The 26,683-nt window shown below is 42.1% G+C and overlaps 1 protein-coding gene across 3 annotated transcripts in view; it reads left to right on the top strand.

Moving 5' to 3' along the window:
- ELFN2 (extracellular leucine rich repeat and fibronectin type III domain containing 2) overlaps positions 1-25,733 on the top strand; it is a 208,736-nt gene extending 183,003 nt beyond the window's left edge. For all 3 annotated transcript variants that reach the window (XM_075321753.1, XM_075321754.1, XM_075321752.1), the window contains one exon: positions 16,479-25,733. In XM_075321753.1, coding sequence (XP_075177868.1) covers positions 16,851-19,280 — 2,430 coding nt within the window. In that variant the 5' untranslated portion in view covers positions 16,479-16,850 and the 3' untranslated portion in view covers positions 19,281-25,733. The remainder of the gene's footprint in view (positions 1-16,478) is intronic.
- The last annotated feature ends 950 nt before the right edge of the window (positions 25,734-26,683 follow it).

Below are 26,683 nucleotides of genomic sequence, written 5' to 3' on the forward strand. Positions count from 1 at the left end.
GTATCACGGACCTGCCTGTTGTGTTCCTTGGTCTTCATGATGCTCTCTGCGCTTTAAACAGAACACTGAGACTATCACAGAACAGGTGCATTTATACGGAGACTAGATTACACACAGGTGACTTATATTTATCATCATCAGTCATTTAGGACAACATTGGATCATTCAGAGATCCTCAATGAACTTCTGGAGTGAGTTTGTTGCACTGAAAGTAAAGGAGCCGAATAATATTGCACGCCCCAATTTTCAGTTTATTCTTTTTTACAAAAGTTTAAATTGAGCAATAAATATTGTTCAACTTCACAATTGTGTCCCACTTGTTGTTGATTCTTCACCAGAACATTAACATTTTTATCTTTATGTTTGAAGTCTGAAATGTGGGGAAAGGTTGAAAAGTTCAAGGGGGCCGAATACTTTCGCAAGGCACTGTACAAATCAAGGGTTAGCTCTTTAAAGAACAAGTAACAGTAGTAAACAATGGATTTACACAATGGATTAATCAGCGGAACAAATATACAGAACGCAATCACTGTATATTTTACCAGTAATGGTCACCGTCAGTGTTATTGTATTCTAGACCATGTACAGGCCCTAGTGGGGCCAGAGACGCTACTTACTAGGCCGGAAATCCAAATTGAGGGAATTCTGCACAATCTCCACTAGCTGGCCACCATTATGCTCTGAAGCGCGTCCTTAATCCCTACTCAATACCGTATCTCTGAGCAGGAAGCAACTTCCCGGCTTTGGACTTTGGCTGGCGTAGTCTGTGGCTTGACCATAAACTCGGGGCTAAGGACCTTGTCCAGCTTAGTTTGCGGCTTGAGCACAAAGATAGGGCTCTGGACCATGACCAGCGTAGTCTGATCTTTCTCAGGTACTTCTACTGGCACCGGTCACGAACTTCCACTAGCTTTGATAAAGGTTCATTATGAGTTCAGGTCAAAGATCTTCCTTTTAACTTAGCTCACGGATCTTCCTTTCTGATCATGTGACGGATGTTCAGTTGCAAGCCTGCTCCGCTGCTCACACAACTCCTGCTCCTCTTGACCCAGCCAGGATGTTTATATTTAGTAGCTGTGACACCACTGTCACCTGACCCGTCGTCTCCTTTAAACTCTTCTATGTAAGAAACACACACTGAGCTCTTTAGTTCCTGTTTGTTCATTACATTTGGCCTGCAGATGGCGGTGTTTCCTTGCAGTTACTTCTGCATCCCCTTACAGCAGTATGAGGTAGAGGTTGAGATATTGAGTTCAGTGATATCCCACTTATTAAACTGTGCGCTGCTTTTTCAATACAATGAGAGTTTTATCAACAGGACATTATCATTGACTGTCCCTCAAGAAACCTAGTTCAACAATGCCCCCAGCACTCATTAGCAGCTCATTATCAATATACAAAGTACACAGAACACCTTCTAAGCTCTTCCACATCCTACACCTAAAAACTGATTGTGTCACAACTGCTGCACTCAGTAAGCTAAGTGATACATCTTTGGAATCAGTGTCTCTTATACTATATTATGTTACACTCAGGTAAGATAGCAAAAGTCTAGTGACAGATTCCCTTTATCTGGACCACGAAAAGCATAGGATTCAGTAAGACTCAGAGTTGAACAAAGTGATTTGCAGCACCCAGGTGGGGCATCCACGTCAGACTTGTTTTTACACAGAAATATAGAGTGATCATAAAGATAATGCACAGCTAACATCACAGCTAAAAGCATAATATATACTGGATATATACTTGTAACTATTTTATTATCATGGGACAACACTGAATATATGACATTATGATACAATTTAAAATAATCAGTGTGCAGCTTGTATAACAGGGTAAATTTGGTTCCTCGCCAAATAACTCAACACATAGCCATTAATGTCTAAACCGCTGGCAATAAAAGTGAGTACACCCCTAAGTGAAAATGGCCAAATTATGCCCAATTAGCCATTTTCCCTCCCCAGTGTCATGTGATTCATTAGTGTTACAAGGCTCCAGTGTGAATGGGGAGCAGGTGTCACTGGTCACTGACAGTTTGTGCAGAAATTCTTTGGTTTTGCTCCGATTATTGCAGCAGCTGTCCAGGGGGCCAGTCTCAGACAATGTTAGCGGTGAAGATGCTGGATGTGTAGGTCTTGGGCTGGTGTGGTTACACGTGGTCTGCAGTTGTGAGGCCGATTGAATGTACTGCAAAATTCTCTGAAACGTCTTTAGAGATGGCTTATGGTAGAGAAATGAACATGCAATTCATGGGCAGCAGCTCTGCTGGACATTCTTGCAATCAGCATACTACTTGCACTCTCCCTCAAAACTTGCATCCTCTGTGGCATTGTGCTGTGTGATAAAACTGCACATTTTAGGGTGTCACTTATTGTGGTCAGGCAAAGGCACACCTGTACAATAATCATACTGTCTGATGAGCATCTTGATGTTCCACACCTGTGAGGTGGATGAATCCCAAGTCTGAACCTGTGGAAGTACGGTCCGGCTACACCCGCCAAAGTTCCATCTAATCAGGGCCGCTACTAGGAATTTCAGGGCCCCATACTGGCAACATTTTCGGGCTCCCTTGAGACACTGCCCAGACTCCACCCCAGCTCTGCCTTCACCCCTCAAACCTTCCACCATCTCACTGCCATTTTTGGAAAAACATACACACACACACGGCCAAAAATGTTAGTACCCTTGAAGTTATTCCAGAAAATGAAGCATTTCCCTCAGAAAATTAATACACCCCTTACACAGCACCTCTCCATAATACACCCTCTACACAATACACCCTCTACACCGCTCCTCTCCATAATATCTCTCCCACACTGCACATATGTATAATATCCCCCACACACAAACTGCTCCTATGTATAATATATTCCCACACAATGCCCCTCTATATCTCTCCCATACACACTGCCTCTCTGTATAATATTTCCTCACACACTGCCTCCCTGTATAATATCCCCCCATCTCCCCATCTTTGTTTATTTGTCCCTTTCCTGGTATATATGTCGTCCTCCTGGTATATATGTCCCCTTCCAGGACAGCCAGCAGCTGTGTCATCGCCACCTCGGTGGCTCTGTTACCTGCAGCAGTGTGATGAGGTCGCAGAGTGATGACTTCATCATGCTGGTGCATGCTGAGACGTGGAATGACATGCTAGCGCCCTGCTATGCTGCACTGACCTTGCCTATGTGCCACCACCCGTGTCAGCAGCCGGGCTGCTCGGATCCGGATCTGCGGTGGCTCAAGTGGTGTACCCGGGGGCGATGGAGTGGGGCAGTTAGGTGTTGGAGCCCTCCACAGGTAGGGGGGATGCCCCGGGACTCGGTGATGGTGATTGGGGAGTGCCGTTGGGAATGAAGGGGTCACTTTCGTACTCACTCAGTCCACAAAGCTGACACCGACAACTGGATAAACCAAAGTTCTGGACACCGCTGCCGCTGAGGGGAGCTAGTTCGGGTCCTGTCCCCACTGGTGTTGCCTGGTGATCCGTGACCTTCCTCCTGGCACTAAGTTCACTTGTCAGTTGGTCCCTGTAGTGTAGAACTAGTCGGGTCCCACTCCCAAGTGTGGCTAACTGTGGGAGCTTGCTCTCAGGGTTCACGCTTGGGATTTTCTGGACCGTTTTAGTAGAAAGTCCTATCCTCCTCGTTGCACTAGTACCCCAATTTTGGAGCAGGTGGAGAGCAGATCTTGAAGGCTCCATTCTCGTCGGGTAAATTGTCAGGTTGCCTGAAGCTACTCCCTGACCTAGGGTCCACGTACCCCATCGTACCCTGGTCCCGGCCCGGTGATGGTACAAGGCCGCCGACTGTCCTCCTCGACAGTTCTGTGCCTCTTGTCACGATCACCTGCGACCGGGGGTCCACCTCCTACTAGGCCCAGACCACAGTCTGCTACCTAGTTACTTCCAAGGAGCCCGGCTCCTGACCTCCTTTCTCCTTCACTTCCAAACTACAACTCTCTTGTTCCTGACACTCCTGACCTCCCCTTACCAACCCCCCAAGTGGGCGACCCTATTCCACTCAGGCCGTTCACTGGTGTGTCTGGTGGGTGTGGTGCAGAGTGTACCTAGGATTTTAATTAGCTGTTGTAGGCAACACCATATAGTTGGGGACCCATAACCAAGGAGGAGGCGGATATTGCACAAACGCAGATTGCACAATGCTCCGTGACGACCTAATAGTCCAGGGCATCACACCTGCAGCACATGGCTAATTTGCATAGCAATGTGTTGTGGCTGAAGCGACACTGCTGGGCCTCTCTGCTGCAGTTGTGACTGGGGCCCAGTGTAGAGGGGGTCTTGGGGCTTCATAAAGCTAAGTAAATACCCCAGGCCCTTCCGGGTCCCCCTCTTCACAGGCCCTACACTCCAGTCATGGTTGTCAGGCCCTGATGGCGGCCCTATCTCTAATTATGAGGCCTCTGCAACATTATTACATCACAGCATGATGCATGTCATGATGTAGCATTAGGCTTAGTAACTAGACCTCACACGACGTCATGGGTTTAGTAATTAGAAGAGGTGCCCAAAATACCAACATTGCAGTGCTGGTTGAGGAATTTCTCAGGACCCTGTACTGTTGCCAGGGAGGTACAGCCATGGGTGCCAGACATGGGTCCTGCAAATTTTTTTTCTCCACCGTAATAAAACCACATCCAAAGTATGTGTTTGGGTATGTCCCCAATCATTCCTAAAGCCAGGGTTTAACTTTCCCAAGTTCTACATTTTGCATGTTGGAAAGTATGTTTATGCTTGTCATATTTCTGTTGCATATATGAGACTCTAATCAGAATATAGTGATGATATCTTGAGTACTCACCAATTGTGCCCTTCTGGGTCATAACATTTAGTCATAATCTGCAGGCAGAAATTTACATCAAATGGAAATCTAGTACCATCTGATCCTAAACAAGCTGCTGAAGGGAGCTGTGAGAACAGATATGCCTGGGATTTTCCTTATAATATGCACTACAGTAATTAAGTCCAATGACAGATGCTTGTCTTTTTAAATGAGGCCAGAACCTCGGACTAAACCGGGACTCTGATAAGCCTCTACAGTGTAAAGCCGAAACATGATTTCTCTCCTCGACAATTATTACATTCTAAAATCAATAACTTTTAGCTTAATTAATGTGTGCGAATCACAAAGGATATTATTTTCTGGACACAGATGGACTGATACAATGAAGTAGTAATTGTTTTACCAAATTTTTATCTTTTTTATATTGAGATAACACGTCCCGGTACTAGGTTGAAGGTTTCAACTGATTATTTACTATGTGATCCCCCAAAAAGGTTGTATTTCAATTTTTAACAACTGGTTTCCTAGCTTTTCAACAAAGTTGTATTTCTGGGAAATTATCCTCAACTCATCCAGTTTAAAGAGATTTTACTAGCGGATATCTTGCCTGTACTGCGGAGCATTGTCTTATGTCAGCCAGTGGGGGAAATGAGAAGAGACTGACTTACGTTCTGTAAGGAGAAGCATGAACGTCCTCAGGGCAGGAGGACCTTGTACCATTCAGACTTGTCAGTTGTCTTAAAGAGGACCAACCACCAGGATTTACCCATATAAACTAAAGCTAATCCTATGCCGACACTATCATGCTGAGTCTATACATACCTTTAAGGGTGCTTTACACGCTGCAACATCACTTGCGATAGCTAGCGCTATAGCACCCGCCCCCAACGTTCGTGCGGCATTTGGTGCTCGCTGCCATAGTGAACACAATCGCTACGGCAGCGTCACATGCTCATACCTTGTCAGTGACATTGCTGTGAACGCCGAACAATCTCTCCCTCAAGGGGGAGGTGCGTTCGGCGTCATAGCGATGTCACTGCGGCCGTCACTAAGCGGCCGCCCAATAGCAGAGGAGGGGCGGAGATGAGCGGCCGGAACATGCCGCCCACCTTCTACCTTCCTCATTGCCGGTAGACACAGGTAAGGAGATGTTCGTCGTTCCTGCGGTGTCACACATAGCGATGTGGGATGCCGCAGGAACGACAAACAACATCGTTCCTGCAGCAGCAACGGTGTTAAAGAAAGGAGCGACGTGTCAACGATCACCGTTCTTGAACGATTTTGCGATCGTTGATCGTCGCTCCTTGGTGTCACGCTGCGATGTCGCTACCGGCGCCGGATGTGCGTCACTAACGACTTGACCCCGACGATATATCGGTAGCGATGTCGCAGCGTGTAAAGCACCCTTTAGTTGTGAGATAGGATGTATAGTTTGTGAAATACAGGCAAGTAAAGATTGTGAAATTCACTGTTACTTGATTGATAGGTGCTGCAGAATATCTAATAGTCAAAACAAAATTCCAAACAAGCATGGCTATGGAAAATACCATGCAAAATAATTAATATGATATATACAGAGCATAACTCCGGAACAATTAATGAAATGCAGGAGAAAATGGAGTAAAAAAAATGCACATCAGTAAACAATGTTCAATAGAAAATTACAAATTTTTATTAATAACAATATTAAAATGAGAATTCACAACCGTAGAACAACCAATGTCCATATTTAACAGTAAGTGATCCGTATATAGCAATACATAGATAAGGCAAAGGACGCGAATAAAATAAACGGACCAGAAATACAGTCAGATGGTAATGACTAAATACCTCATGTAGAAAGTAAAAGGGGAACAATCTGATCAAAGGTCAAAAAATTATTGTAGGTACACCAAAACATTACAGCATCAAACCTTAACTAGCATCATGGAGGTTCAAGCAAAGGGACAATATGACCAAATAACCGTCTATAATTAATCAAATATGACCAAGTAAATGCAGAGACCCCCATGCATGCTAACCAATTAGGTATAAATATGTCATGGTGTTCAAAAAATAGTTGACCATGATCAGATATACATCACCCATATACTCACAGTGTTGGGTAGTCCAAGACCTCTGAGGAAGCCATGTATTTGGTTATTTTTAAGAAGTGAAACGTACGTTAGGTCTCCTGTCTTCTTTTGCTCTGGATCACCTTTGTCCTCTGAATACCCAACACTGAGTATATGGGCGATGTATATCTGATCATAGTCAACTATTTTTTGACATACAAAGGTATGTATAGAATCAGCATGATAGCGACAGTTTAGCACTGGCTTTAGTTTATATTGGAAACTTCTGGTGGTTGGTCCTCTTTAAAGGGGTTGTCCCACAAGCAAAATACATTTAATTCAATAGAACTTGGAATATTAATAAGTTTCACAATTGTGTGTGGTAAAATTAAACGTTCTTGTGCTGAGAAAATCTTATATATGTGCCCCTTCTATATACTGTGTAATGACTGTGTCTGAACGTACACTCGGTCATGAGACTCATGAGAGGAAGCAAAAGAAGTATACAGACATTACAGGACTGGATCTAATTTGATTCTTTCTGTGAGGTAAAATATTTCCCTGCCTGTTTAAAAACAATGTTTTACCTCACAGAAAAAAAAAATTGCTGTGATCCCATACTGCCTTGTCTGTATACTTTCCTCTGCTTCCATCCCTGACCTGTAGATGTGGTATGTTTAGTAAATGATCCACAACGGCCAGACAGTCAGACACAGATTATCTCCCTATAGGAACATTATTTTGACAAAATCTAATTGTGAAGAATATTTTTATTCCTAGATCTGTTACTTAAAATATACTTTGTGAGATAACCCCTTTAAGTAATAAAGGCAGTAAGTAGGACTGCTATTTGGACACTCTTTTTTCCTGGTTTTGATATTAACAACTTTTCATGCAAGTGAGAAGTAGCACAATGCCACTATTGTTCAGCAATAAAGCAGTTGGTGTCCTCTTCTTTAAAGGGAACCTGTTACCAGATTTGGTGACTATAAACTGCGGCCACCACCATTCTAACATGCTGTACATAAGAGCCCAGGCCGCTGTGTAGAACGTAAAAATTACTTTATAATACTTACCAAAATGGTCGGTTCGGTGCAGACTGGTTGGATGGGTGTCTCCATTCTCTGGGTCCGGCACCTCCTCTCTCGGCCATCTTTGTCCTCATTCTTCTGAAGCCTGGGTGCATGGTGCGTCGTACGTCATGCACACAAGCCGGCATTGAGGTCCCGCTCATGTGCAGTACAATACTTTGATCTGCCTTGCTCAAGGCAGTGCAAAGTGCGCCTGCGTAGGACCTCAGTGCCGGCTTCAGAAGAAGGAGGACAAAGATGACCGAAAGAGGAGACATTGGACCCGGAGAACGGAGACGCCCATCCGACCAGTCTGCACTGAACTGACCATATAGGTGAGTATGATACTGTCATTGTTATGTTCTACACAGCGGCCTGGGCTCTTATATACAGCATGTTAGAATGCTGTATATAAGAGCCCACTGGTGGTGGCCACAGCTTATAGTCACCAAATCTGGTGACCGATTCCCTTTAATCTGTGACATTTTTGTGGGCTACAAATTAGTGTTAATAGGGGTCCAGAACCTAGTGACAGATAGTCCGGATAGCACTAAAAATCTGAACTCCTTCCCTACAACCACTGCCTCTCTCTTCTAGAAGGAATTCAATTTATTATACAATAATACACATTGGTGGGAGAGAAGAGAGCATGAATACTGAAAAAAGTTGTGGATATCCATTTTGGCTTTTGGTGTTGAGTGGCCGTGGCTTCAGAAGGCCTTATACACTGAGCTATTTTTGTATAAGGCTTTGTGCACACTAGAAATGTGAAGTTTCTCAAGAAAATTTCTTGAAAAACTTCTGAGAGTGGAAGATTTATGGACCTCCGGAAAAAATCCGCGGTAAATCCACATGCGGATTTGCCGCGGATTAGCCGCAAATTTGATTTTCCCGCAGGTTGTTCCCTGCGGATTTTGCAGGCTGTACTGCAGAAATCCGCAGGTACCTGCGGAAAAGAATTGACATGCTCATTTTCTCAAGAAATGTTCTCAAGAAAATCTTCTCAAGGAAATTTCTTGAGAAAAATCCACAGCGTGCGCACAGCTATTTTTTTTTCTCATAGGATTTGCTGGGAAATGTCTGCACAAAGATTGCAGACATTTCTCAAGAAATTTCCGCAGCAAATCCGCGGGTAAAACGACCTAGTGCGCACATAGCCTAAAACAAGGTGTTCAGTGCACAATCGTTAGTCAATGATCAAAGCTTTAAAGGAAATGTGTCACTAAGTTTTTTCTACCTATATTCTCACTAGAGGACTACTTGACCCGCTATCAGCTAGCCCAACTCCACCCCCACCACGGATTGGCAGCTTTCTTACTATACACAGTATAAACAGTAAGCTACCAATCATTGGTGGGGGCGGGGTTATACAGAGCTCAGCAGTCAGAGAATTAGGAGACTGGAGCAGAATTTTTTTTTTTAATCAAAACTGCAGCAAGTAGCCCAGTAAGTGACAAATTGCTGGAATCAGAGTCTGTGCCTCTACATCATGTTGCTCTCAGATGGGGTAGTGAAAACCTAGTGACAGATTCACTTTAAGGATGACCACAAATGATCATTTGTCACTGTTGTATTTCTTTGTCTAAATACTCGACAAAGAAATACAACAGTGACAAATGATCATTTTGCTAGTCGTTAGCAGTGCAAATAGGAGGAAAAACAAGAAATCACAAGTGTTCTCGAATTTACAAAAAAATCATATGATTATTGTCAAATATATAAATCCATGTCTTTCAAAATTGATACTAACACTGGAGGGTTATTGTGACTTACATTTGTGGATATACTGTGGATGACAAACTTTAATACACACATTTTACTGCAGAATCTTATCTTATTCAGTTGGGTATTGTCTGCCAGATAGCTATTTAAAATGAGGTTTTACAGTACCTGGAGTGTGTATTAAAAAAAAAACATACCTTGCCCAAAAAGTATTAAAGGGAATCTGTCACCTGGTTTTGTAAGCTAACGCCGCCATGCTGTAGGGGTTTAAAAACACAAATAAACTGTGCGCCTCTTATCAGGATCCATGCTGTTGTTTACTTAAACTAAAGGCTTAATCACTTGGTGATTATCATTGCTGTGATTAGGTGGCTCATGCCATGTTGTTCGGCATGTCCCATCCTCTGATTGATACCTCACAGTCAATGTACAATTTCTTTAGAGAGCCTGGTGTGGGTAGGACAGCTCTCTCATCTCTGCTACATGGCTAAATCTAAAACCTCAGATTATGTCAGAACAACTGCAGCCTGTAATCTAAGCATCATCACTCAGATCAGCAGAAATGCAGCGTTTCTATGAATGCTGGCGCTCTGTCGGCTCTCACAGGGAATACGACATGCTAGCATCAGGAGTCATCAGCTGACCCCGTGCTACCATGTCAACCCATTGGGGCCCCGTGATTGCATCTCAAGGCCGCCGATGGCAGCGGGGAATGGCATGATTCCACCCACAGCCATTCAAACCATGCTGTCAATCTAAGTGGTAAGCAGGCGCGAGTGGATCTCTGATCTGATCCACCTGCACCTGTTAGCCGCACATGTCTCCTGATCTGATCCCGCAGTTACCAGGAGGACACAGCCTAAGACATTGGATATATATATATATATATATATATATATATATATACTGTGTATATATATATATATATATATATATATATATATATATACAGTTAGGTCCAGAAATATTTGGACAGTGACACAAGTTTTGTTATTTTAGCTGTTTACAAAAACATGTTCAGAAATACAATTATATATATAATATGGGCTGAAAGTGCACACTCCCAGCTGCAATATGAGAGTTTTCACATCCAAATCGGAGAAAGGGTTTAGGAATCATAGCTCTGTAATGCATAGCCTCCTCTTTTTCAAGGGACCAAAAGTAATTGGACAAGGGACTCTAAGGGCTGCAATTAACTCTGAAGGCGTCTCCCTCGTTAACCTGTAATCAATGAAGTAGTTAAAAGGTCTGGGGTTGATTACAGGTGTGTGGTTTTGCATTTGGAAGTTGTTGCTGTGACCAGACAACATGCGGTCTAAGGAACTCTCAATTGAGGTGAAGCAGAACATCCTGAGGCTGAAAAAAAAGAAAAAATCCATCAGAGAGATAGCAGACATGCTTGGAGTAGCAAAATCAACAGTCGGGTACATTCTGAAAAAAAAGGAATTGACTGGTGAGCTTGGGAACTCAAAAAGGCCTGGGCGTCCACGGATGACAACAGTGGTGGATGATCGCCACATACTTTCTTTGGTGAAGAAGAACCCGTTCACAACATCAACTGAAGTCCAGAACACTCTCAGTGAAGTAGGTGTATCTGTCTCTAAGTCAACAGTAAAGAGAAGACTCCATGAAAGTAAATACAAAGGGTTCACATCTAGATGCAAACCATTCATCAATTCCAAAAATAGACAGGCCAGAGTTAAATTTGCTGAAAAACACCTCATGAAGCCAGCTCAGTTCTGGAAAAGTATTCTATGGACAGATGAGACAAAGATCAACCTGTACCAGAATGATGGGAAGAAAAAAGTTTGGAGAAGAAAGGGAACGGCACATGATCCAAGGCACACCACATCCTCTGTAAAACATGGTGGAGGCAACGTGATGGCATGGGCATGCATGGCTTTCAATGGCACTGGGTCACTTGTGTTTATTGATGACATAACAGCAGACAAGAGTAGCCGGATGAATTCTGAAGTGTACCGGGATATACTTTCAGCCCAGATTCAGCCAAATGCCGCAAAGTTGATCGGACGGCGCTTCATAGTACAGATGGACAATGACCCGAAGCATACAGCCAAAGCTACCCAGGAGTTCATGAGTGCAAAAAAGTGGAACATTCTGCAATGGCCAAGTCAATCACCAGATCTTAACCCAATTGAGCATGCATTTCACTTGCTCAAATCCAGACTTAAGACGGAAAGACCCACAAACAAGCAAGACCTGAAGGCTGCGGCTGTAAAGGCCTGGCAAAGCATTAAGAAGGAGGAAACCCAGCGTTTGGTGATGTCCATGGGTTCCAGACTTAAGGCAGTGATTGCCTCCAAAGGATTCGCAACAAAATATTGAAAATAAAAATATTTTGTTTGGGTTTGGTTTATTTGTCCAATTACTTTTGACCTCCTAAAATGTGGAGTGTTTGTAAAGAAATGTGTACAATTCCTACAATTTCTATCAGATATTTTTGTTCAAACCTTCAAATTAAACGTTACAATCTGCACTTGAATTCTGTTGTAGAGATTTCATTTCAAATCCAATGTGGTGGCATGCAGAGCCCAACTCGCGAAAATTGTGTCACTGTCCAAATATTTCTGGACCTAACTGTATATATATGTCTTAGGCTGTGTCCCCCTGGTAACTGCGGGCTCTTGCGGTCAGCTTGCGGTAATCCCTGCACATGTCTGCTGATCAGATCAGGAGACATGTGCAGGGATTACTCCAAGATGACCGCCAGAGCCCGTAGTTACCAGGGGGACACAGCCTAAGGGGTACTTTGCACGCTGCGACATTGCAAGCCGATGCTGCGATGCCGAGCGCGATAGTCCCTGCCCCGTCGCAGCTGCGATATCATTGTGATAGCTGCCGTAGCGAACATTATCGCTACAGCAGCTTCACGTGCACTCACCTGACCTGAGATGTCGCTCTGGCCGGCCTTAATAAGGAGGCGGGTCATGTGGCGTCACTGCGACGTCACACGGCAGGCGGCCAATAGGAGCGGAGGGGCGAAGATGAGCGGGATGTAAATATCCCGCCCACCTCTCTCCTTCCACATAGCCAACGGGAGCCGCGGTGACGCAGGTAGGAGATATTCCTCGCTCCTGCGACTTCACACACAGCGATGTGTGCTGCCGCAAGAGCGAGGAACAACATTGGACCATCGCGTCAGCGTAATTATGGAATTCGCCGACGCTACACCGATGATACGATTACGACTCTTTTGCGATCGTTAATCGTATCATCTAGGATTTACACACTACGATATCGCCTGCGATGCCGGATGTGCGTCACTTTCAATTTGACCCCACCGACATCGCACCTGCGATGTCGTAGTGTGCAAAGCCCGGCTAAGACATATATATATATATATATATATATATATATATATATATATATGTCCAAGGTCATAAAGGGAACCTGTCATGTTGTTTTTTCATATTAAACAGTCCCTTTGGGGACTTTGTTATAGCAGTGAGGTGCATATTATTCATTGTTTTACATGTTTTAAACCTGAAGAAGGCTCTATTAATAGAGCCGAAACACATTTTATTATTATATACACACATATGTTTGTTTTTTATTAAAATAATCTACCAAGACCGGCCTTATCGAGGCTGGATATATTGGAAGCGCCACATGCGATCTATTGCATCTTTTTATTTTTTAAACCATGTTAGTGAGGCACATTTATTGATTTAAAACATATTAGGGGCGATTTAATATAAAAAAAATGACATGACAAGTTCCTTTTAAATTACTCAAACAATCCAGAAAGAAATCTGGCATTACTCACACTATGGGAACAAGGACAATCTTGGTATGGTATTTAAGAAAGGTAAGAGGGTAGATCCAGGCAACTACCGTCCAGTAAGCCTGACATCAGTAGTATGCAAAGTTTTTGAGGGCATAGTAAGGGATGACATGCAAAAATATATTGCAGAAAATAATATGATAACTGACAAACAGCATGGATTCATGAAAGATAAATCGTGTCTAACCAACCTGTTGGGGTTCTATGAGGGGGTAAGTTCAAACCTGGATATTGGTAATGCAGCTGATGTGATTTATTTGGACTTTGCAAAGGCATTTGATACTGTCCCACATAATAGCCTTATACTAAAGCTCCAGAAGCAAGGACTAGGGGAAACTATATGCAACTGGGTAAGGAATTGGCTAAAAGATAGGAAACAAAGAGTAGTCATAAATGGAACATTCTCTATATGAGCCATAGTCAGCAGTGGGGGCCGCAAGGATCGGTGCTAGGACCGATTCTTTTTAATCTCTTTATTAATAACCTTGTGGATGGGATTGATAGTAAAGTCAGTCTTTGCAGATGACACCAAACTATGCAGGATATTAAAAACTGACCTTGATAGTACAATATTACAAAAAGATTTGGATAAGATGTCAGAATGGGCAGATACTTGGCAAATGAGATTTAATGTTGATAAATGTAAAGTAATGCACCTAGGACGGAGTAATCCTATAACTGCGTATACATTAACACTAGAACTACTGAGGTAGTCATTTTGACTACTTTGCACCATGTATTTCTATATAGGTGTCATGAGTCCAGTAGTTCTAGTGTTAAATGGAAGTAAACTCGGGACTATAGAACAGGAGAAGGACTAGGGTATTCTCATTACAAATAAGCTGAGCAGCAGTACTCAATGTCAGGCAGCAGCTGCTAAAGCAAACAAGATTCTAGGGTGTATAAAAAGAGGTTAGATCCTGTGATCCCAACGTATTGTTACCCCTCTATCAATCACTTGTAAGGCCACATCTGGAATATGGGATCCAGTTTTGCTCTCCACATTTTAAAAAGGACATTCAGAAGTTAGAGTCAGTTCAAAGGCGGGCAACTAGTCTACTACAAGAAATGGAAGGCCTCCCATATGATGACAGGTTGAAAAAGTTAGATATGTTTAGCTTAGAAAAAAGACGTCTCAGAGGAGTTCTCATTTATATGTATAAATACATGTGTGGTCAATATAAAGGACTGGCACATGACTTATTTCTTCCAAAGACAATACTAAGGACCAGGGGGCACTCACTGCGAGTGGAAGAAAAGCGATGCCGGCAGCTAAATAGGAAAGGGTTCTTTACAGTTAGAGCAGTCAGACTGTGGAATGCCGACCACAAGAGGTAGTAATGGCAGATACTATAACAGCTTTTATATCAGGGCTGGATGATTTCCTCAGTACACAAAACATTGTTGGTTATAAATGACTTAGTGACCAAATGTAGAACTGGTGGAGGAAGGTTGAACTAGATGGACCGAGGTCTTTTTTCAACCTAAGTAACTATGTAACTATGAAATAACTTCAGGCGTCTTCGGAGTTTGAGGTGCCCACTTGTAACAGTCATTAGTGACATCCAGGAATTTGGAGAAGGCAAAAGTGGCACACTTCATCCATAAAAAGTGTAATTTATTGAAATAAATTGTTAAAACATGTGGGAGGAAGTAAGGCAATGAGAGACAATGGCCGTTTTGCCTTATAAACACTTCAACCAGTGGGGGTGGGACCGGTTGAAGCGCGTGTAACGCGGAACGGCCATTGTCTTTCATTGTCCTACTTCCTCCCGCATTTTTTAACAAATAGAGTGTGCCACTTTCTCTTCTCCTAATTTCTGGATGTTACAAATGTTAAATTACTATTTGTTCCCCTTTGTTCTATAGCCATAAGGGAATGCTCTTTTGCATATAACTTTTTCCAGCTGTCATCCTGCCCTGAAATATGCTTCCATTATGTGATAATATTATGTAAAGGTCATATTCTCTCCAAGTCCGTACTGAAAACATACAATGACTAGGTCACACTTCATTGCATTAAATCGGAGATGCGCTACACCGACAGACATAATCCTCTTGTATCAATATATTCCGAAACCTGAGAACAAGTTGTCCCTGGATCTCAGTATGATTGTACCATCATGTCTGATGAGTTGCTGTAGAGTGCTTTGTATCATGTGAAGAGGATAGGAAGCTTTCCGCCAAGCTAGCCCTGCCCCCACCTCTCTTTGCTCCAAACAGCTTTTTTTTTCATATTGATACTGCTGTACAAGCGAACATCTGTGGAGGTTTTCTCCTCTTATTTAAGACAGATCCAAGCGATGCCTACCCAAGCAGCCATCTATGCAGCCGCTAAATTGCTGTTGTTTGTTTTAAGTATATGGCAATTAGGGAATGATAGTTTCTCTTATCCAGCAAATAATAGCCTCATACATCAATATGAAAGGCAACATAGTTTCGGTGTGTAGCAGTGACCTATATTTATCTTCCGTATGACTATGTCAGATGTAGAAACAATGTGTCTTAAATTCATTTGGGCATACTTTCCACTGTATAGGCAAAGAGAATAGAGAATATCTCACAAACACCATCTTTTTGTAATGGCCAGAAAGTGCCCCTCGATGGTGGAAGTTGAGTTGATTTTGTGCTGGTTCTTGTCTTCTCGAATTTACATCAACCTCTTCAATCCTCATTCTTTCACTCTTCCTCGCTTTATCTTTCAACCCACTGGCTTTGATTGCCGCTGTATCTTCTTATCTCCCTCCGACTCCCCCTTCTATGTAGCGGGAGGATCATTTACATATTTATCACCTACTTCCACTTGCCTAGGCTCTCATTTTTCCTCTCTTTCATGGTATCTTTTCTTTAATTCATTATCTTGAATCTGTTCTGTCACTTTTAGTCCCATCCATGACACCATGCCTTTCCTCCCTCTCTATATCCATCTCCACTTTGCCGACAAGCATCTGCCTTTCTTTTTCCTCTCTCCCTCTCGTTTAATTCCCTGCTGACGCTGTCTTGTCTCTCGTTTTGTTTTTTTCAGATTCTGGTGGCAGCTGGATACGGACGGACACAGAGACGGATTCATCTCTAAAAATCTACAATCCTGGGGCAGAGAGGCGGCTGGCACACACATACATGTTCTCTGTCTTCTGACTCCAATCATTATTTCGGTCCATTCTCCGTTACCAAGGCTTGATAGAAGATGTGAAGATACAAATGAGTAACTGTTGCTAACTAGAAGCAACCTAGCTGATTAAATTGTTTTATTTAAAAGAGACTTGCCCTCATATCCGGCTCTGTAAAACATGATGCACAGCGTTTTAGGAAGGACTGTGGAACACAGACTTCTGTAATTCAGGCACAAATTTCCGAGGTTGGACAACATCCCTTGACTTGGCCTTTCAATCTTGATATGGCCATCATGTCATGTTGGTGGGTCTTTGTAACAATAACTTTTTGTTTTTCGTACTTCCCACCAGGAACAAAGAGTGACTGCTGGTTGATTGAGGGGGACAAAGGTTATGTTTGGTTGGCTATTTGTAGTCAAAATCAGCCACCTTATGAGACTATTCCTCAACATATCAACAGTACAGTTCATGATCTCAGGCTTAATGAAAATAAATTAAAGATAATTGGTTATGCTTCCCTATCCCGCTTTGGAAACCTGACAGATTTGAACCTAACCAAGAATGAGATCTCCTACATTGAAGAGGGAGCCTTCCTTGGACAGTCCAACCTACAGATTCTTCAGCTTGGTTACAACAAGCTAACCAATTTGTCGGAGGGAATGCTTAGAGGTATGCCCAGGTTACAATTCCTCTTTGTTCAGCATAACTTGATAGAGGTGGTGACCCCAGGAGCTTTCTCTGAATGTTTGAGCCTTATAAGCATTGACTTGTCCTCTAATCGACTCCAAAAGCTGGATAGTTCTACTTTTATTGGTCTTCAAGCACTGATGGCATGTGAACTGGCCGGAAATCCTTTTCATTGTGGTTGTGAGCTCTATGGCTTTTTAGATTGGCTTGTTATGTTTAACAATTTCACTCGAAATTATGATCGCTTGCAGTGTGAAAGTCCTCGAGAATTTGCTGGGTACCCACTCTTAAGTCCCAGACCGCACCACAGTCGAAATGCTATTACTGTTCTACAAGCTCGATGCAAAAATGGAGGCATATTTTCTGTGGCACGTGACAGGCCAACACCATTCATACCAGATTCTTCACATGATCCAGATGAAAATTCTGGCTATAGTCCCGGGGATGGTCTTTATCCTGAGCCAACCCCACCATCCACCACTGACTCTTCTGTTATGCCTACCATTGAAATTCATCATGTGACTGGTAGCTCAGCCACTTTGATTGTCACTATTCCATATCCATATAAAAAGATGTATATTTTGGTGCAGTATAATAATAGTTTTGTAGCTGAGGTGACAACTTTGAAGCACAAGAAGGAATATATAACCTTAGACAAGTTGAAAGCTCATGTCAATTATACTTTCTGTGTGGCTTCCATTCGCAACCAAAAACGCTATAACCATACCTGCCTCTTTGTATTCACTCGTTCCAAGGATAAGGATGAATTTTCCCCAAATACTTCCACCACTACACACTATATTATGACCATATTGGGCTGCCTCTTTGGTATGGTTATCATACTGGGTGTTGTCTATTACTGTTTAAGAAAGAAAAGGATGCAAGAAGAGAAGAAAAAGTCACTCAACGTTAAAAAGACTATTCTTGAAATGCGGTATGGTTCAGATGTTGACCCATGCCTGGGACCCCATTCATCACAAAAAATGTCCGAGCATCCCATCCCTATATCTCGCATTTCTTCACTACCTACTTCAGTGTCTGGGCTTGGGAGTGGAGATAAAGGCATTTCTAAACCTATGAATTCTCAAATGGGAACACCTAAAGGTCCAAAGGGAACAAACTACATGGAAGTACGAAGTGGAGACGGACTAGAAAGAGGTCAAAGAGGAATTTCAGGAGGGGATGAAGATGAAGAAGACTTTCGGGAACTAGACAATGGTGAAGGCTCGGCTTCTGAGATATCAACAATTGCCAAGGAAGTAGATAAAGTGAATCAAATCATCAATAATTGCATTGATGCCCTAAAACTTGATACGACTTCTTTTTTAGGCGGGGGGGACCCGGAGCTGGGCTACGATTGCCAGTCAATCCCTGCCAGTTCTTCGGGTCATCTGGAACGATTGAGCTTCCTCTCTCCTCCATACAAAGAGGGTGTTCATCCTCTTCAGCGTCAGCTGAGTGCAGACGCTGCCACAGTTGCGAAGAAACGATGCAGCATTTCGTCTAGTGGCTCCATTAAAAGTGCTAGAGTCTTCAGCTTGGATGTACCTGATCAGCCTCTAAAGTGTGACTCTAAGTATATTGAGAAGAGCAGCCCTCTGAATAGCCCTTTGGATCGCCTTCCACTAGTATCTTCTTCTGGAGTCCACCATTTGGATGTCAAGCCTTCCTATCACTGTAGTGAACATCGCCACTCCTTTCCTGCTCTATATTATGAGGAAAGCGCCGATACGTTAAGCCAGAGAGTCAGCTTTCTGAAGCCACTTTCCCGCTCTAAGAGAGACTCTAGCTACTCTCAATTGTCACCGAGACACCATTTCTCTGGATACTCCTCCAGTCCAGAGTACTCTACTGAAAATACCCACAAGATTTGGGAGCGCTTCCGTCCTTATAAAAAACACACCAGGGAAGAGGTGTACATAGCAGCTGGACACGCCTTGCGCAAAAAGGTCCAGTTTGCCAAAGGGGAGGACTTGCACGATATCTTGGATTACTGGAAGGGAGTGTCTGCTCAACAGAAACTGTAAATGACACCTACAAGGGTGCTTAGAGCCGGCTAGGGCTGTGGACACGTCTCTGCGGAGAATTGTGGTGCTGAAGCGCTACAGTTTGCTATTAAAGTTTACATTGGAGGTGTGGATGTATCCTCATGGAGGGGAGACAATTAGATTTGTGAGTTCTGCACAGGGAATTTTCTGGCACAGACCTCCTCCCCTTTTTAACACTTCTCCCTACATCTCCACACACTGTATTGGTGACTTTCTTTCCATTTACATCATTTTGTTGCTAAATATTTTATTTCATTTTTAGCGTTTGATTTTGTTAAAAAGACGAAAAAAGGATATGTAATGCTCAAAGTGTTGCAAGCTGATGTCATGCACTATCCAAATACCATTCCGCGGATACTTTTATATAATAATCTTCTTCCCCGGTTTCTTTAGTACTTGTATAAATTGACAGCAATGAGTTATGACACAAAGCTGGCATTAAAGCAGCAATCCGACGATATGGGGAATTTCTTCCCAGACCTCTGGAGAATAGTCTGTCCTGCTTGCACTAATGAAATAGTAACCTTAAATAGAATTTGTCATCACAAGCTAAAAATACCTTTAAATGCTCTGTAATGTACAGGTATGTTGACCATGATTACTGGAGAAGTTTGAGTCAGCAAACTTAGTCAGTTCCACTATACATTATATAGACTGCAAAGCTTCCCTTCTATTCTCAACGTCATATCAAACATGAATTAATTGGTTCACTTTTCTATAAATAGTTTTATTTGGCATTCACAATTTCATAGTGATCCCATTCCATTGCTTCTTCTTCTGATATACCATATTTTTCAATGTGTTTAGCTAGCGGTAGGGAAAGTCCTATATGACCTTGAGTCATCTGACACTTGCGCATTCAATTTTTAATAGTAACATATGTTTGAAAGTAAATTCAAATAATTTTCAACCTGTTGTTGACAAATAACATAAAATTAGTGAGATCTACAATAGGCCGTAAAGAATATTTAACCTATACTTTTACTTACGCCTTCTTGCAGTTTTGCCAATACATGTGTTTGCTTCTGGTTAAGTAGAGTATTCTGAATTCCTTACTTTAAGATTAGAAGTAGAGAGCTAAATGTTTTAAAGGAGCACTAAAACTAAAAATACAAAAAAGAATACTAAAAATCTCATCTCTTAAAATCCCATTATGTGTCTCATATCAGCCCAGTTTGCCCTCATAAACCTTTACCTGGTGATGTAAGGCAATTTGCTGCAGAAGGATCCTCCCCTTTAGCTAAGTGCAAGCTCACTTCCTTAGCTAAGCCCCACCTCAATTCCTTAGCTAAACCCCTGATCACTTCTGAATCCTTAGCTAAGTCCCACCTCACTTCCATAGCTAAACCCCACCTCACTTCCTTAGCTAAGCCCACATCCCTTTCTTAGCTAAGCCCCACATCACTTCTGAATCCTTAGCTAAGCCCCACATCTCTTCCGTCGCTAAGCCCAACCTCACTTCCTTAGCTAAGCCCCACATCCCTTCCTTAGCTATGCCCAACATCTCTTCTCAATCTTTAGCTAAGCCCCACCTCAATTTCTTAGCTAAGCCCCACATCACTTCCGAATCCTTACCTAAGCCCCACCTCAATTCCTTAGCTAAACCCCTGATCACTTCTGAATCCTTAGCTAAGTCCCACCTCACTTCCAAAGCTAAACCCCACCTCACTTCCTTAGCTAAGCCCACATCCCTTTCTTAGCTAAGCCCCACATCACTTCTGAATCCTTAGCTAAGCCCCACATCTCTTCCGTCGCTAAGCCCAACCTCACTTCCTTAGCTAAGCCCCACATCCCTTCCTTAGCTATGCCCAACATCTCTTCTCAATCTTTAGCTAAGCCCCACCTCAATTTCTTAGCTAAGCCCCACATCACTTCCGAATCCTTACCTAAGCCCCACCTAAATTCCTTAGCTAAGCCCCACCTCATTTCCTTAGCTAAGCCCCACCTCACTTCCTTAGCTAAGCCACACATCACTTCCTTAGCTAAGCCCCACCTCACTTCTGAATCCTTAGCTAAGCACCACATAATTTCCTTAGATAAGCTCCACCTCACTTCCTTAGCTAAACCCCACATCACTTCCTTAGCTAAGCCCCACCTCACGTCTGAATCCTTAGCTAAGCCCCACATCACTACCTTAGCTAAGCCCCACATTACTTCCTAAGCTAAGCCTCACATCACTTCCTTATCTAAGCCCAACCTTACTTCTGAATCCTTAGCTAAGCTCCACTTCACTTCCTTAGCTAAGACCAACCTGACTTCCTTAGCTAAGCCCCACTCCTTCCTTAGCCAAACTCCATATCACTTCCTTAGCTAAGCCCACCTAACGTCCTTAGCTAAGCCCCACATCACTTCCTTAGCTAAGCCCAACCTCACTTCCTTAGCTAAACCACACCTAGTTCATCTATTAGGCATGATTCTGATGTTGTTTTTTCATGTACATGTTCTATCTATGTTTTTCATGAATAGAAGATGTACCCATTATAGTCTATGGTACAAAATTAGTTAAGGAGGAGGAGACATGTCAGTTTTTTATGTAAGCCATAAGTCACCTCTAAAAGTCTCAGAGTCCATAAAAATTGCGTACAGCACAACATTGCCTAGCATGTACCATCCCTGTGTCATCTGTTTTTAACATTGCAATCGGTAAGAGACGCAATGCAAATTTTTTTTTTTACATACAGAAAAATGACTAATGAAGCACCAATGGTATAAATTAAGACACTGTTCAATTATTCGTGAAAACCAAGTCCAAAACAATGAGTTTTGAATGAGACCTTAAACACAATACAATGACACAAAAGGCAAATTTTTCTTCCGCCTATTTCTATCATTCATTTCTTGGCTTAGTGTTCCTTTAAATCAAATTAGACGCCATTATGCATTTCTAAAATAGTCTCTGATTAAATTGATAATTGGAATCATTTATATTAATGTGATGGTTGTGCAGAGAATAGATGATAAAACAATTGCATATCTATGGATAGTTCTTACTTAGCTTAGGGGCCAAATAAGTCACAGAACACAATCTGGAAGGAAATCTTTCTATTCCGAGATTCATCTAGTCTTCAAGGGTCTGTCTTCAATCGCATCTTTAAAATCAAAGACTACATAAAATACAAAAACGAGCTATATTTACACACGTTTCACGACTTCAGCTTGCAACATCTTTTTTTTTGTAGTTTATCAGTGCATGGTTTTTCGTCACTTCTACATTGCCCTGTATTTCTTGACTTTTTAGAAGTTAATTGCCAAAAATGGCATTTTTTTAAGTTCATATTTTATGTTAAAGAATACAAAACGCTCACATACATCCGAAGCAGTAATTTTGTGGCTAATTCAAAGTACTAATTCACATTGATCAAACCTTATGAGGCACCTCAATGGTAGAACTCATTTCTGTCAACGTTTCGGCCTTCAAAAATGGGTGCCTGTATTGTGAGTATGCTGCAGGTATAATTTAAAGGTTTACTGCTACGGTTTCAGAAACATCTTTTTGGCTTTTTTAATTTGTTTCAATTTTTTTTTTCGGGGTTGAATTGAGGGTATGGGAGGGTTTGGGAAAAAGGGATGGAGGGGAATGTACTTAAGACTTTTGGCCAATGATTTTCCAGAGAGGAGATGCGAACTGTATTTTTTTGCATGCATTAGTGTAAAAAAAAAAGAAAAAAAACACGTAAGATGATGAAGTAAAGAGATATAAAAGTAATATATTGCAAAAATGGGGTCAAGACAAGGAAAAACTCCTTTTTTTTTTTTTTTTGCTATTTGAAAAGAGATATAAAAGCACTCAGCACATTTCACTTTTACAAGAAATCCAGCAGTGACATATGGAGATATCCTGCCTGCTGAGGATTGACTGGTATCTGATGGGACCTAGAAGAGAGAAGTAATTTGCAGTCCGCCTCACTGTGTCTCTAAATATAATGCATTATCAAAACCTTGCATTAAGTAAAAAATAAAATAAAAAAAATAAAATAAAATAGAATATGGACTGCAACCTTGTAAATGCATGCTAACAAAATTACCCATAGTATTTACAGACTGATTAGCTTGACGTCTCTCTATTGTTACCCTGGTCTTTCTACTTGGTCAACTCTGGGAAGCACTGAAGAACTGTAAGTTTCTTGAGATTCAGGATAATGGGTTTTTATAGTATGATACGGGGGTCCCCAACCTGTGGCCCTGGAGCCACATGTGTCTCGCGAACTTGTGATGTGTGCCTCGCGGCTGTCTTCCAGCTTGGTGCATAAGCACCAGGGCTATCAAACATCTACGAAGAGCAGGTCTACAGATGGTGACTTTGGTGAGTAACCCTGCACCAGAAGAGGAAATCTGACTCGGGGTACGGTAGGAACCCCTGGATCTTGGTATACTGCCTTGGTGTGATCTCTGTAGAAAATCTTTGGGGCGGGAGCTGGATGTGACTCGCAACCCTCTTTCAGAGCTGCATGTGGCCAAAAACACTTTTTCCGAGCTGAATGTGGCTCTCAAGGTCAGAAAGGTTGGAGACCTCTGGTATGATACAAGATATGAAATATGGCAAAAGTGTTACATGGGACTGCCACATTTAGTGGACACTATAGAGAATTTAATCTGCCCCATCAGGTAAGTTTGATGTGATTAAAATGTTTAATTTACAACAAAAGGTTTACTACATAGGTCATATGAAATGGATAACATTGTTGCTTGTTTTTTAACACAGCTGAGCCTAAGGTTAGAAGTTTATTGAAAGGGGACAAACACTTTAATGTGACACTGGCATAGAACACAACAGAAAACCTTAGTATTCTCTACCCCAACAAAATCTGACAAATCCTTCAATGTCATGGACAAAATCATCTAGGGGAAGCTTCCATAGTATTGGCCACCCTGAAAACATTGTTGACAAACGTAGCCAGGAGGACTATGGCCGAGACTTATCTCGTGGACTCTAGGTGACCATTTTGCAGATCTGTAACTTGAAGAGCATGGCTCAGGTGATTTTCCTTTCATATTTTTGCCTATAAACATTAACATATTGTAAGTCAACCATAACAAATCAGCTATGTATTGCAAAAAGGCTCCAATACTTCTTAACAAATGTCTTAATTATCCTATATCCTCTGAGGTGGCTGAGATAACCCCAATCCACTACTTATGATGAGGCATCATTTTTCATTTCCAACTGCTCTTTCTGGCCACCTCCAGTCACGCTTTGTCCAATGCACAGCAATTTTCTGACAAACGTCTTTGCAAACATCAGAGACTTCAATGAATTTACTGGTTTCAAAGGTTTACTGATACTTTTCCTACAAAAATGTGTATCAATCTGATCAGTTCCTCTGGCTCCATAACATACAATCCGATGAAGATATAGATGAGCAGGAGGAGAGGCAGCAAAATTCAATAGTAGGTGCCACAGATGACAGCGCATACTATGATCAAACTGGTTAGATGCCATTTACAACATAAAAGGTTGCCTTCAAAGAACCAATTTCTAAGAGCTCGCTCACACTTGCGATGATCTCTCATGCGAGAGAATTGGATGCATTATCTAAATGACATTTGGCTTAAACTCTGCTCCAAGTCTGAGCCGAATGTGTTCCGATTTTTTCCCATGCATACTTGGCCTTGGTTGGGCATTGGCCCATAGTATAACATTGGAGCAAGTGTTATCTGATACAACATCCGCTAGCACTCATCCGGAGTTATACACCAGTGTGAACGAAACCCTTAGATGTAGGCTCCCTGTGTTCTCCATATGACTACCCATTCTCCAAATTATTAGAAGCATGGATGGGATTGAATTTGATCCAGTTAAATTAAGAACTCCATTTCCATTTGCTAATCCCGAACACTAGATCTCCAAAAATAGCGATGTCTTCCACTTCAATCATATAGAGTAAATAATGTAATAATTATTTTCTTCATCCTTAGCACTGGTTTACCAAGATAATTCCTATAGTCTTTTTACTACTACTGACATTATTCTTTAAAGGTATTATAATCAAGCCATCTGTTAGTAACACTTCATGTTAATCCAATTAATAATGCTAGTTTCATGGTATTGGATAATCACTGACTATAAGGCTGTATCCAACACTTTGTGGCCACAATTCATTTTTTTTGTCTCCATGGTGGCAAAAACACATCATTTTCCAATATTGCAGAAAAAAATCAATATGTCAAAGTAAAAACAACACAGACACCAAGTCTGAATGTAGCCTAAGATCTAGTTCAGACTACCATATGTCACAGCCTGTATAGAGACTGCAATTGCCAGACTGAACGTAGTTATCATGACCCGACAGCCTCAATTATGCCTATGAAGCTATAAGCTTTGGTCAGGACTAGTAATGAGTGAGCACTACCATGATCGGGTGCTCTGTACGCGTAACGAGCAGGTGGACACTTGGACGGGCAAGACTTGTTTACCGAGTATAATAAAAGTCAATAGGGAACTCAAGCATTTTTCCAGAATAACTTCAGAGAAAATCCTTGAGTTTCCCATTGACATCCATTATACTCGGTATACAATTCAAGCTTGTTCGAGCGTCCACCTGGTCATTACTAGAGATAACCCCTGGAAGTTCGGTTCGGTGGGTTCGGCCAGACTTTAGATAAAGTTCAGTTCGGGACCTGGACTTGATCTGAACCCCAATGAAAGTCAGAAACTGGGCAGTTTGGGTCTTCGCCCACATTCAGCCAACCATAAACAGAGCATTTCCAGGGGTGGGTGGGAGTGGTGTATCCATTTATTTATTTTTTTTAGTGCCAACTACATCCAATAACACTGTTGTTACACCCAGTGGAAGCCATTTAAAAACTGGAAGCAGCTCCCACTGGGCTGAGCACCGAGTGTATTCGAGTACAGTGATGCTCACTCGAGTGGTCAGTATACGTAAAGCACCTGAACTCTGTACTTGAACACTGATTTTTTAATAAAATCCTTGTTCAATACGAACACCGAACTTTACTTTTCAGGTTCGCTCATCTCTACGAGTACTGAGCATGGTAGTGCTTGCTCATCATCACTAGTCAGGATACACACAGAGTGAACATATATACATTTTCTTTAGCATTTCATGTTAAATAAAACAACCATTGCAGAAAAGGGTCAAACTTATTGTTAACTATAAGACATGGTACAGAAGGATTGCCAGTTATAAGTAAGCAACATTTCTACTAATTGGACAACTTGGACAACCTTAGGCAGAGCCTTAAGGTTACATCTGTCCAGCAAGCAGGGCAGCAATATCATAGCTGACACTGACCTTTTCCTCTATAAAATTGGTAGAAGAGGGAACTCGAGGCAAATGAGTAATGAATGGATATCCTGGCTCTAATTGGATGCCTGTTAGCTCCATCCATTCTTATGACATCCATTCATTACTCACTTAGGC

The sequence above is a fragment of the Anomaloglossus baeobatrachus genome, chromosome 8 (genome assembly GCF_048569485.1).
Source record: "Anomaloglossus baeobatrachus isolate aAnoBae1 chromosome 8, aAnoBae1.hap1, whole genome shotgun sequence".
Classification (NCBI taxonomy): Eukaryota; Metazoa; Chordata; class Amphibia; order Anura; family Aromobatidae; genus Anomaloglossus; species Anomaloglossus baeobatrachus.